The sequence below is a fragment of the Dermacentor silvarum genome, chromosome 7 (assembly GCF_013339745.2).
Source record: "Dermacentor silvarum isolate Dsil-2018 chromosome 7, BIME_Dsil_1.4, whole genome shotgun sequence".
Lineage (NCBI taxonomy): Eukaryota > Metazoa > Arthropoda > Arachnida > Ixodida > Ixodidae > Dermacentor > Dermacentor silvarum.
This window is the reverse complement of record NC_051160.1, coordinates 172298414-172311752: the sequence shown is the minus strand read 5'-3', so window position 1 is coordinate 172311752 and position 13339 is coordinate 172298414. Positions and strand designations below refer to the sequence as shown.

The 13339-nt window shown below is 50.7% G+C and overlaps 1 protein-coding gene across 1 annotated transcript in view; it reads left to right on the top strand.

Moving 5' to 3' along the window:
- The window catches only part of LOC119458695 (zinc finger protein ubi-d4 B), a 111027-nt gene that overhangs the window by 55874 nt on the left and 41814 nt on the right, over positions 1-13339 (top strand). The window contains exon 6 of the mRNA XM_037720555.2: positions 5823-6183. Coding sequence (XP_037576483.1) covers positions 5823-6183 — 361 coding nt within the window. The remainder of the gene's footprint in view (positions 1-5822; positions 6184-13339) is intronic.

The window sequence follows — 13339 nt, the reverse complement described above, 5'->3', positions numbered from 1 at the left end:
CGCGTCGTGCATGCAGTCTGGTAACGCAAGGTTCTGCAAGAACGTGTGCAACAAATAGATCAGCGATAATATTTAAGTAAGTTCTAAATCATGCAGGCTTGTCTTGTGCCGAGCAATGACAGTTGTTACCGGGTGTAATGGCAGTCCCCAGAAAAAAAGCTTTGAGCTTTTCTGGCAGTCCCCTGAAAAGCTCAAAGGCTCGGGCAGTCCCGCCCGAGCCTTTGAGCTTTTTTTATAGCGGCCAACGATACCCCTGGCCTTCGTGCACAGTTGGAAAAATTCATATACTGTGTAGACCGTTTATAGCGTAAGTCGCCGGAGTCGTGAATATTTGCACTATAAGCGGTAGCGCACTATAACCAAAACAATGATTTTCAAGCCCTGCACGTATGCAAAACATGTAGACCAAGCAGTCGCGCGTATCCGAGAATCGAAGCGTGCAACTGGGAGTTTTGTATCGAACGTTGAAAGGTTAATGTCTAAGTGCCCAAGATCTTCGCATGATGCAAAGTAATAATTTAAAAAATGTCTTAGTTTCGCCCAAAAGACGAAGCATCAATTGCGATAGGAAATTAGTAGACAGCTATAAGGAGTAGGGATAGTAGTTTTATCGGCTGCATAAACTTGACACATTCGCTTTCTAACTGAATTAACAAGCGTGGTGTCAACGCGCACAAGCAAACATGAATAGACTCGATGACCACAGATAACCACTGTCAAAACGCGGGCGTGGGGACGCGCAGCCGCCGCAGTGAGCGAAGTTTCATGCGGTCTTTCGCTTCAACGGAAACTGAGCGGCCTAAGCACAGCGCATACAAAGGTCAGAGCCATGTGGAGATCGCTTTCAAGATATGGTGCGCGCGACGACAACACCGACAGCCGGCACAGGCGCGAACGCATTTGTTGGCAGAGTAGAAGCCGCCCCCCCTCCTCCCTCCCATGCTGCCTTCCCCCTTTGCTCCTTTCACGTGGGAGATTGCATGGCCAGTTCCCCTTGCCCTGGTTGCAAGATACGCATTTGGTGCCGCAGCACAGCGTTGCCCCCCCCCCCCCCTCCCTGCCTCCCGTACCCCCACGACCTTTCGCGCGATGGAAGTCGCGTTTGCTCTCCGCTGTGTGTTCGCTCTTCGTGAAGGCGTGCGGGGTTTCACCCGCACATACGGCGTGCGGCGACGATTTTATCGCCCTTGGACTCATGCTCCAGGTCTCATGCTCCTCCTCCGCATCGCCCTCGTTGGTCTCCTCATTGGTGGGCACACCTCGTTGAGAAGCGTGCTCGCTACTGCCCTTGTCGGCGAGATTTTCCCGCGGAAGCAGCATTTAACCGGTGTTTCGGCTCACGCGGCTGCACTATAAGTGGTATGCGTATACATGGAGTGCTATGGGAAAATTAACGGGAGTCTGAAAAGACCGTACTATATTCGGTCCTGCACTATAAGCGGTTACATTAAGTGGTCTATCCGGTACATCCCGCTTGACATCACTCACGCACAACTGCAGCATGTGCCCAAAACATTTTATGCCTATCCAAGGCGACTGAGTATTTGCTGCAGTGAAATTTCTCCCATTATCTGTAACAACGTACACTGGCCCAGCACCTGGATTGGGAAGTGCCCACTCCTCCATCACGCTTTTCAGAAAGAACACCAAGTTTCTGGCTGTGTGAGCGTCTGCCATTTCTGTACGTGCCAGTGCGTGCACGTGCTGTTGAAATGAGCTGTTCGTGACGTGTTATAGACAAGTAGCTTTCATTAGCACGTGATGTCCAACTGTCCGTCGTTATTGAAATTGCCTTTATTCCATTGTCAATCACCGTCTGAAGGCTGTTTATCAAGCTTTGCTTCTTCAAAGCGTAGAGCTCCGGAATTATTGCTCTGGAAAATGTTGTCCGCGACGGCATGACGTACTCGGGCATAACAGCGTTCATAACGACCACAAAGCCCGGCTCCTCAACAACACTGTAAGAATGCATCCCGCGCACTATGAATCCGACAATAGCCATTGTTATTTGCTGTGCTTTTGGCGCCGTATGTTTTAGTTTCGGCTTGAAACGGTCAGCTACTGAAGGCTGTTGCACGTCAGGCTTAGCGACAGCAGTACACTTCACGCTTTTCCGCGCACGTCCCTTTTCATACGGTATGCCACGAAGACATCTGGGTGCCTCTTTAAATGTGTCACCAGAGTTGTTGGCATCTTCAGAATAGCGTAGCATTTGAGACACTGAGCTTCTTGGCCTGGCGGGGGGATCTTTACAAAAAAGTTTTGCAGAAAATATGACTGGTGCATCTACAGTGCAGTCCACTTATAACGATATCGAGAACGAGAAATCCGATCGTTATAACCGATCACCGCCATATCTGGACTGCCCCCCCCCCAAAAAAGTGACGAATATACCTTTGCAGTCCCAAAACCAAAACTGCCACTTGCGATAAAGAAATCGGCATTGTAGAAAGTAGGTTGTGCAAAATAAAACATTTATTTATAACTCTGAATAGCGTCTCAATCGTTAGGCGCGCTGAAATTAAAATCTGCACTTGCTTTCGCGGAAGTTTCGGATTCACAACCGCTGTGTGCGTCGCGTCCCATCTGTTGCGCGAACACTGGTGGCTATAATTAAGTGTGCATGAATTCAATGAGCGACTCGATCGACGGCGTTGCACTTTGGTTGAACATCGAGGTCGGTGTCAAAGACGGGCCATTGTCAATCTCGTCGTCACTGCTGCTGCTGTCGTCGCCTCTGTCGCACAACGCCGCCGTCTGTCGCGACAACGATCGCCCCGTCGGAGATCTCTTCACAGAACGAGGCAGCGCTATCTGCACTCAGAAACTCCTCCATCGAAGCACCACCTATTACATCGTCAGTAGCGACGTACTCCCAGAGTTCGATAATAAATGGGTTTAGATTAGGGGGACGCAAGCGTTTGGGCCCCCTAATCTAAAACTCTGTCAGCGGCTTCCACCATGTTAGTTTCACCCATGGGGGTTTTGTCCTGGCGCACAAAGCCCGGCGTTTCCTTTGATTGGCATGGTCACGGCTTCTGGCCTTCATGATTCTGGCGCTCCCGGTTTTCATAATCGTCGATATCAACGACTGCGCGAGCTCGTACTTCTTCGAGTCTTGCAAAATTTGCAGTTTCGTCTCAAGCGGCGCGCTCGTTGAGAGAGAGAGCGGGAGGGAGCGCAGGCGCCCTTCGCTTATCGCTTTTTTTGCGCCTCCCCCACCTCACCCCCTCCTCTTCTATGGACGCTCGCACGGCCGCCGGCAACGCGGGCGCGAAGCAGCTGGCGCCATCTTGTGCACGCTGCACCAACTTACGATGCTCTCCGTGGCTTTCGCAAGCGGCGCGCGGGCGAGATGCGCTGCGCGGTAATGGTGAAAGATACGAAATCGCGTAGGCAAACATTCGCCCCGTCTCGGTTAAGGGCAACGTAGGAACGCAAATTTCACGATTATTCTGCATGAAAAACGCTGCCCAGAAGCAAAATTTCAATTATTATAACCGATATGCAGTGAATAACATAACGTTATAAATGTTTTTTTTTTCTCATAGCCTTAATGCATAAGTTGATACTCTTTAGTTGACTCATCCTTAAAACCGATGTATTGTTATATGTGGACTGCACTGTATACACATATCTGCATAACAGGACCCATAGCAATGTACAAGAAAAATCAGACGTGAGCTACACATATACGACCTGTGGCATTTAAAAATGCAGCTCCACTAACGTGAAACCTGGGGCGGTGCGAAGCATGCAGTGATGCTCCGGTAATGGGCTCATACTGCCTTTAGCAATGGCTCATAATCCCGTAAACATGGCCTCCCCATTGCAACGACAGAAGTGAAATTCTACGCTGGAATGATGAGCGGCAACGCATGCGGGAGCAGTGGCACGAGCGTGTGCCGAGCGCGAGCACGGATCGGGTTTGCACCCGTGGATTATGTCACTTGATTGATTGAAGCAACTGATGCACACTGAAGTTCAAGCGCGCAGTGCGATCAGCGTATTGCACCAACACCTGCTGACTGCACGCGTGCCTCGCGGTAACCAAACAATGAAACGGGAGCCTTGACTACCTCGACGAACGTGCGTGTGTAAGATGGCTACCACAATGCTCTGAATGCGGCTTAGCTTGTCTTGGCTCCACATATTGTCAAGATGCAGGCGTGATGTCAATGGCACTGCGGCTTACCTACTGAAAGCAAAACCCCTGGTAGTACTTGCACACAGTTTTGATATTCGTTCACCCCGAGTACTTCGAAATATTGGAAATTTTAAATTCTGGTCATAGCGAATTTGAATACTGTAATATTTGTTAGAATATTCAAAGCGCTCGATTATTTGCACAAGCCTAATTTTTACCTGTTCACATTAATTAAGTACACTCGAACCTCGTTACAATGAAACGGGATATAATGAAGTAAATTAAATTACCCTTGAAATTCCCATAGAGATCTATGTATTTAAAACCTCGTTTTAATGAAGTGAAATTGTTTTACCAATGGATATAACAAACTAAATTCATTTCCGCACATTCATTTCCGAACAGAAGGCAGCTAAGCTATCGTTTGCGCAGCCTAGCGTGGCTGTGCACTGAAGGTGAGAAATCTAAAGGAGAGGAGAATCTGCCATGACAAGATGGTGAATAAACGACAACTTTTGGCGTCACTGAGCTTCACAAAGAGTGATGTCAGGGCCTTTCCTTAGTTTTTCCTTCCTACATGGTCTTCTCGGTCATGAACTGAAAGAGTGGATCAATGAGGAATAGAGAAGGGCACGCGAAGAATGTGTAGCGCAACGTGAGGCTACAAAGGATCGTCTAGAGCGCGAGGAAAACATTCTACAGTTGCACATAAGGCTAGCGGAGATGGCTGGAGCAGACACGTACATCAGTATGTCGCTCGCAAGCAACCAGGCAGAATCCCCTGTTTCTGTAAACCTGCACAACATGATCCCTCTGTTAAACAAAACCTGTGATGACTATCTGAAGCGGTTTAAACGAATAGCCACGGGACAGGGTTGGCCAAAAGAGAAAGGGGCTACAGCTGTCAGCCTATGTTGCAACGGTGAAGCATTGAGAGTGTTTGGTCGGTTGTCTCTGGAGGACTCTCTCAACTATGACAAGACCAAACTAGCCTTATGGATTATTGAGCAAAATGCAAAAGCGTGGCGAAAAATCGAGCCAGGACAGAGTCGACAGTGCGAAAGAGGAAGGGAAAAAGGGATCATAAACACGATCTTCGATGCTCGTCGCAGTGGGCCTCATTTTGCGCTACGTGCAGTTTGTGTGAATTTCATGAGCCAGCAAAATCAGTGCAGCACTACACGATAAGGAAACTACTGAAACACAAAAGTGCAGGCAGCACAGAGAAAAGCGAAAATGAAACCTTTCGACCGCCCACGTCATTGTCAAGAGCAACGTCAAAAAGTTCTTTTTTCTAAGAATGGAATAGAAGTGGACAAGTACCATTTTATTCCGTCTTATAATGCAATGCAATGATCTTTTTATTACTAGCCTATGACTAGTTGAGTACTAGTCGCAGAATTATAATTAGGAGTCGCTACGTCTGATACGTCATCAGACATTGAATGTCCTGGTGGATTCTCAAATCGTGGCCTGCATTTACCTCAATTTCTCGATTACTAAAGCACTGTTCTCAATAATATTGAAGTCTTAGACGTTCTCGAGCATTAATTTATCACTTTAGCTTGACTTAATATTTGCCTTTGGTGTCCCTTTGAGCAGCTTTGCCTGCTGCAGTGAATTGAAACCCTTAACCTGTGCAATTTGTAGACCTCTGAAGTGCCGTGCCTTGCAGGAGGACAGTGGTGGCTCGAGCAGTGCTCCTTCTGGTGGGGAGTTTGGCAGTGGCCGCGGCGGCCCCGCCTCGGGCGACAGCCCCCTGGCTGGGCTGCGCAAGTTCCAGGACTCGTTCCTCTCTTTCCTGAAGACGCCCCAGGGGGGTGCTGCCCCCCCTGCAGAGGACGCGGGCGGGGTCCCGCCTGCCCCTTCCCAGCAGCCCCCGCCACCCCAGCCGCAGCCGCAGGGCCGCAGTGCCAGCGGCAAGCCCCTGGCCAACCCGAGCCCCTACTGTGACTTCTGCCTGGGTGACAATGGCGAGAACAAAAAGACACGGCAGCCGGAGGAGCTGGTCTCCTGCTCTGACTGCGGCCGCTCTGGTGAGTGAGTCCGGCCACCACCTGCCCTGTTGGATCTAGTCTGGAGTTACGAGTAGGGGTGTGCGAATACTCGAATATACGAATCAAATTGTAACTTCTCGAATAGTTCGACTCGCGAATCGAATCTTAAGTATTCGGTTACTCAAATATTCGTGATATTCGGCGAGACTAGTTGGTGGGTAATATGCGAAACACACTCTAAATACACAAAGTTTGAATGCCACGAACCTGATAGCATGCAGATTTAATTGGGGTCGTGACACAGCCAAACCGTGAAACTGAACTAAAACAGCCTTTTGGTTGCGCCGCTCACACAGGCTGCACCATATTTCATTTCCTTTGTAGCGCCCACCGACGCTGCAACGCGGGGCGCTTTGGTCGGCGCTCCCAACCGGTGCCTTCGCGCCGACTGTCAAGGAAGTAAACAATAAAAAGAAATGCAGCGCGTGCTCGAAGCGCAAGCTCGGCACGCGCAATGTTGTTCCAGGAGCTTGAGACGCTGGTCGTGGCCGCCTCCGCTCGGCTGGCCGCCTTCTCAGTAGGAACGACGGCACGGCTCGTTCGCCGCCGTCATGTTCTTCCTACACCTTCACAAGCATAAGTTGTATACAGTCGCCGACGGATTTTTCGGACTCCAAAAATTCGGACTTGTTGGATATTCCGGACTTCATAAATGCACCGTCCGGGTTCCTGTAGAGCTAATGCAGTTTCGCGACGGATTTTTCGGACGAATTTAGGCACCAAAGTTCGATTTTCCGAACTAAATCGCTCGTTCTGAGCCACGCTACCCGTTCTTGGAGGACGCCATGTTGGAATTTCGCCGACTTGACCAGGCTTTCTTCCAGTGGCCCCCTCTATGGCCTACAAAATAGGGACACGCACGCGTACACCATTTTCTCGTCTCGGAGACCATGTCCATTCTTCCTTAGCTGATCTAACGCTCTAGGGGACGACACTTTTTTTTCTTTTTTTCGGTCACCACTGTAGTCATAATCACTTTGCGAAATCTGTTTTTATTGCTTTTTTTTTTTTTCAAAGTTTGTTTGATATTTTGCACGGGGTGTGTGCGCCTCGGAGACGTGTGGGGTTTGGCATTTGCGTGATCGGAGCCACATTCTGTGCCTTCGTGAGAGCCAAGTGGTGCAAAGCATGGTCTCCGTGATCAGCTCCTGCCGTCCCTTCCGGTGCGTAGCACAGAGGAGAAGTGTCATCTTGCTAACTTCCTAAGGGCTCAGCAAATGCGCGCAGCCTCTGCGATCAGCTACGATAGCGCGCCATTGATGATTCGTTGGGGAGTTGGCAAGGGTACACTTCTCCGCTGGGCTACGCGCCGAATGGGACGGCCGGAGCTGATCGGCCATGTGCGAAATTATGGGACTCGTTTCTTCGACCTTATAGTGGTCGCGATATACGACGCCTATAGAACGCCGCTTGTATACGAGCGGCGGGACGCACGTCAGCACACAGCGAACGCAGAGATGCAATCTGTGTTGCGTTGGCTGCATCCCGTCGCTGCGTGGCCAACCCGGGCGGCACTCGTGCCACCTCTCGGCCGCAGAGCCAACCAATTTCTCTCCTACTTTTGCAAGCCGAATAGAGGTGGCGCCAGTGTCTCTTCCCCCATCACTGCACGCGCTCCGCTTTGTTGGCGTCGTTTCGCCGGGCAATCCGAAACCACCAAGTCCCTCACTATCGGAAACCAAGCTGACGTGTTCTGCTCCTGAATTTCATCTGCGTTATCTGTCAGAAAATGTAGTCCGACGTCAGGGGCGACATGACTGAACGAATGAAAAGTGCCATTTGGAAACAATTCGTAAAGAACTCGGCCCAAGAGGCTACGTGCAAAATCTGTGATACGAAACTTCGAACGCCATCGAGTACGACGACGCCACTTGCGAACCGTCTCAAAAACAAGCATTTTTCTTTGCACAGTGTGTTTTTGAGAGACAGCGGGAAGCAAGGAAGACCAGAAGGCGCACAGCCGCTCATCAAAAGTGCGCTGAAGTTGGGCAAGGACCTATCGCAGCGGGAGAGAACGGCGATAACCACCAGGATTGCCCGAATGCTGGCGCTCGACCTTCAGCCTTACATCTTTGTCGAAAATCGAGGTTTCAAAGAGCTGATGAACCACATGGAGCCGTTGTACAAAATACCCAGCCGCACGACGTTTTCGAGGGAAATCATCCCGGCGTTGTACAGAGACACAGTCACGGCTGTCAAGGAGAGAATGCATGCGGACTTGCAGGAAGGCATTGAGTCGATCTTGTTTACATGTGACGTGGGCGTCGAGGTCTAACCAAAGTTACATCAGTCTTGCCTGCCAATACTTAACCTCCAACAGAAGCTTTGCATTGGACAACAGGAGTGTGACCGAGAGTCTCACTGCTTGCAACATCCTGGAGCAACTGCAAGCAATGATGGATAACTGGGAGCTGCCACTGCAGAAAGTGGGAGTCTATGTGGTGACGGACAATGTACGAAACTTCCGTGCGGCCCTCAGGGGCATTTCTTGCGTCCCAATGCAGTGTATGGGCCATACACTGCAACTAGCTTTAAAAGAAGCACATCCAAGGAAGAAACAGCAGGATTTCCTGCCATTCTCAAGAAGTGTCGCGCAATTGTTGTCATTACAAACACAGTGCCCAAACTGCGGCAAGACTGCAGGATTGCCAGCGACGGATGGAGCTCTCACTTTTTTAACTTATTCAAGACGTGGAAACAAGATGGAACAGTGAGCATGACATGCTCTCACGTCTTGTGCAGCTGAAAGAAGCCGTCTATTTAGAGCTTGCCATCTCTGAGACAACTGTGCCCAACCTGACACCACAGGAGTGGAAAGCAGTGGCTGGGCTCGTCAAAGCTCTTGAACCAATCGCATCGGCAACCAAAGATCTTAGTGGCCAGAAATATGCAACTTTGTCGTCAGTAGTACCATTTCTCTATGGAACACAAATGGTCCTGAAAAACTGCATTGCAGCCGATGATGACACCTCAGAGTTTGCAAGAAACTTGCTGAAAAGCTTGAGGACAAGGTTTCCAGGGCAGGACGAGCAAAAGGAGCATGTGTTGGCAACCGCCTGTGACCCAAGGTTTAAGAACCTCTTTCGTGCTCAAACATTCCAGGAAACAAGGCTCGTGGAGCTTGCAAGAACTGAGTTGCAGAGCTCTCCAGGAGAAGCATCGAGTGAATATACTGAAGCGTCAACATCTACAGCTCACAAGGAGCGCGTCAGCAGTATCTGGGACAGCATTGAGAAGCTGGCAGCATCATCAGAAAGAAGACACTCCTCCAAAACAGCCAACATCGAGGAGTTTCAGCGGTACCTTCGAGAGCCTACTTGCAGTGAGGACCAAGACCCTCTAGCATTCTGGAAAGCGACAGGCAAGCAACACTTCCCAGGACTGTGCAAGATAGCCATGAAGTACATGGGCATTCCAGTAACGAGTGTACCAAGTGAAAAGTTGTTTTCGACGGCTGGCAACATTGTTACGGCCCGGAGAGAGAAGTTGACCCCAGATCACGTACAACAGCTGCTTTTCTTGCATGAGAATTTGTAAATATTCGAGCTTCTATTAAATAATTTTGCTATTCGATATTCGATTCGATATTCGACTTTTTTTGTTGATTCGATTCGATATTCGATTCGAGACTTACTATTCGGTATTCGCACACCCATAGTTACAAGATCATCACCAGGCGTTGGTAGGCAAGTCGAGGCACTCTACCTTGACAGTCCGAAGGCCCTGGTCCTCCCAGCAGGCTTCTGCACAAACTTGCACGACTAGATATTGACCCTAATATTAACGTGACAGCGTTAAAGGCTCCGTGTCGCAGAAAATCTGGCGTCGGCATCCGGGGCCAAGACAATCATCCTAAACCACACCGACCACGCTGGCCCTCTGCGTGATGCTGGTGAACTAATTGAATTTCTCATAGTAAAATGTGTCAGAAAAATCCTAAAGGACGACTTAACCACAACTTTCAGGTATGGTAGCGTCGGATTGTAATTTGAATATGCGAGAAAACATCATTCTGTTTACGCGGAAACTCAAACACAAACCCAGTGATTCCACTCCTGCGCCAAAGTGTGCCAAATGTTATTTACTGCGCCATCAGTGATACAATCGAAGAAAAAAAAAGCCAAAAGGAGGAGGCCATCAGCGCCTTCGTTCCTGCACATTTTCTGAGCCAATCACTATGGTTACGCGGGGGAAGAATGAGAGACGGAGCATGAACACGCACTCGACAACCGCGGAAACTCGCTGTTAAAATGCTGAAGTGAAGTAGAACAGCAGCGAGCGAATCGACCTTCCTGCTGCCTCTTGCTTCAACCCGAACTAAGCGGCGAAAACACAGCGCATACGAAGCTATGAGCACTAGCACTTTGTCCCCATTGCAGCTGGCTTTCAAAGTAGGGCCCGCGCTGCCGCAACATACGCAGAAGCCGCCGGCGAACACCCCGCTCCCTCCACGGTACCTTGCGCGCGACCGAAGACAGAAGACTGCGCGCTTCCTCCCAGCTTTCTTCCCTTGCGTGCGTGAGATTCAGCCGCTATCGTCGGCTCACCCTTGCACGCTTTCACTCGCACGTACGGCATATGGCGCTCGGCGACGATGTTATCGCCCCTGGACTTTATACAGAACATCACGACGACAACGACGACAGAAATGCGCCTGGAATGTCCATATAATTACTATCGAACTAAAGACAGTTAGGAATAGTTTTATGTTATACCAGCCCATGGTTGATTGCGGCTCTCTGGGTCTGCGGTGACATATGGTGACCCAGAAATTATGCTAGCACGTCAATTGGACCGCATAATTTCAGGACATTTTCAGCTATCATCATGAGCGTCGGCGCGGGAATGTATAGTTCGAATGTAGTTCCACAGATGTTTTCGGCGTTACAGGAAACTTAAACTCAAAATAAACTAATAGAAAATGTAAGTGGCGAAGAAGCAGCCAACAGAGGGACGTGCACAGGCAATCGGTGGGTTCCTTCTTCTGACCGCCTGTAAAGGAATAACGTGGACCGTCATGTTTGTTGACGTGCGGTGCGGTGAGGAAAGACTCGAGGCGATATTGGGACGGGTTGCACAGACACACATATAATTCACACTATTCTTTTACACAGACACAAGTACGATTCTCTAACACCTATTATTTGCTAGCGTATGAAGCCCTACGCGGCAGACTACAAAGTTCCAGTCCCTAGCCCACTAATGCGCAAAGTCCGAGCGTCGCGGTATACGGCCCCCCAGTGGTCGCTCACGTGTGGTCGTGATGGCCTTGACATGCCGAATGCGTCGGAGGTGGCTTGGGTAGGCAGTGGCGGTGACGCGGCGACAGCCGCTTGGTTGGTGGCTCAGGATTCTGACGCCGGAACTGTGAACGCAGCAGACTCCTGAGAGCACTGGAACTGCCAGATCTCAGGAACCGGCCAGGCACGGGACACGGGCAGGACCTCGGTTGGGTGGCTTGCGACCCGTCACGAGGTGGCCCAGCGATACACCCGGGTAGCCCTCTCGGGACTGCTTCCACGAAGCTTCCTCGGCCCTCGTTCGATCGGCCCTTGTGGCCGCAGCTGCCCGTTCGCTTGTGTCTTCTTCTTCCTTTTTCTCTGCCACCAACCCTCGTGCTCTCTTATTTGCCGCGTCGTGTCGCATATGTAGCTGCCATCGTCGTCGTCTTTCACCACACTACCCCCCACACAAGAAAGTTGTTTCACTTTAAACAACTTTGCCATGCAGAGTGGGCTTGCAGCAGGAGGACTTGGTGCACTGACACATAGCGCACACAGTACAGTTCACAGGGTGCACACAGTTCACACAGTATTAAAAAAGGAAAACACGCACTTGTATATACAGTAAAAGCTCGATGATACGATCACGGCTAATACGAATTTCCGGATGATACGAATTTTTCTGTGGTCCCGGCCGAGCCCCAATACTTTGCAACGTGCTAGAGAACGGTTGTTACGAATTGATTTTCAGCCTGCGTCGGTTGATACGAATAAACGCCGCCCCACCGACGGCCGCGACAGAGAACAGCGCGCAGTCACGCGCTTTCTCTCCTTCTCTTTTGGTGCGGAGCGCGGCGCCCGACAGCGCAGACTCCGCGACTGGGCGCGAAGAGTTTGAAGCGGTGGCGCTTCAAGAAATAAATGCTTGTTACGTACATGTGCCTGAGTGAGTTCACCTCTGACTCTTTAATTTAGCTACAGTCGAATCTCATTAATTCGAACACGCTTATTTCGAACATACCGCGTACCGACAATGCTCTTAGCAGCGCGCCAAATAACGCGGCGGCGCCTCCGACCGGCATTGCTCCGACACCGCCATAGAGCAAAAGCTCAGGAGAGACCCCTCAATGCCATGCGCGAAGGAACGGGGGGGGAAAAAAAGAATCCGTGGCGGAAATTTCCCCCCTCTCTCAAATTGCAAGGTCGCCGTTTCTGCATCGCGCCGGAACAAGCGTGTACGTGCCGACTAGAGTGTTCTAGACAACCGTATTCTAGCACACACGTCTCAGCCACGCGGATAAAATGGCAGTGAACCCTTCTCCTCTATTTTCTAGTCACATGTTGACCTTGCACGCTGCGGCAGCAGCGCAGAGGGAAGCAGCGGCGGAGGCACAGTCGGGCCAACCAAACTGCCACGCCCGCAAACGCTCGCTTCCCGATAACGGCAGAAAACGAAACTTCAGGGGGCGGCTAAAATAAGCTGGCGCCAGCACGGCGGCGGGCGTGCACGGAGATGTGCGCGCAGAGTCAAAGGTGAGAGAGCTACGAGGGAGTTGAGAGGGAGGGCGAGGGGAGCCACCGAAGCGGCGGAGTTGACGCGGCCAAATCCGCTTCCCTGCCGCCCTCCTCCCTCACCTTCGACGGTCTCCGCGCGCACCCGTGTGCCGGCGCCGCCCGCTCGCTCCCTGAAGCTTCGTTTTCTGTCGTTATCGGGAAGCGACCTTAGCCGGCGTGGGCAGTTTTGGGGCCTGCGCTTGCTATGCGCTTGCGCGCCGCGATATTTCACGACTCGCACCGTTCATGCATCGTGCTATGGTGCACGAATACTTCAAAAATACGTCCTTTTAATTCGAAAAAATTTCCGGGCCCCTTCGAGTTCGAATTATCGAGATTCGACAGTAGTTTTAATTGTG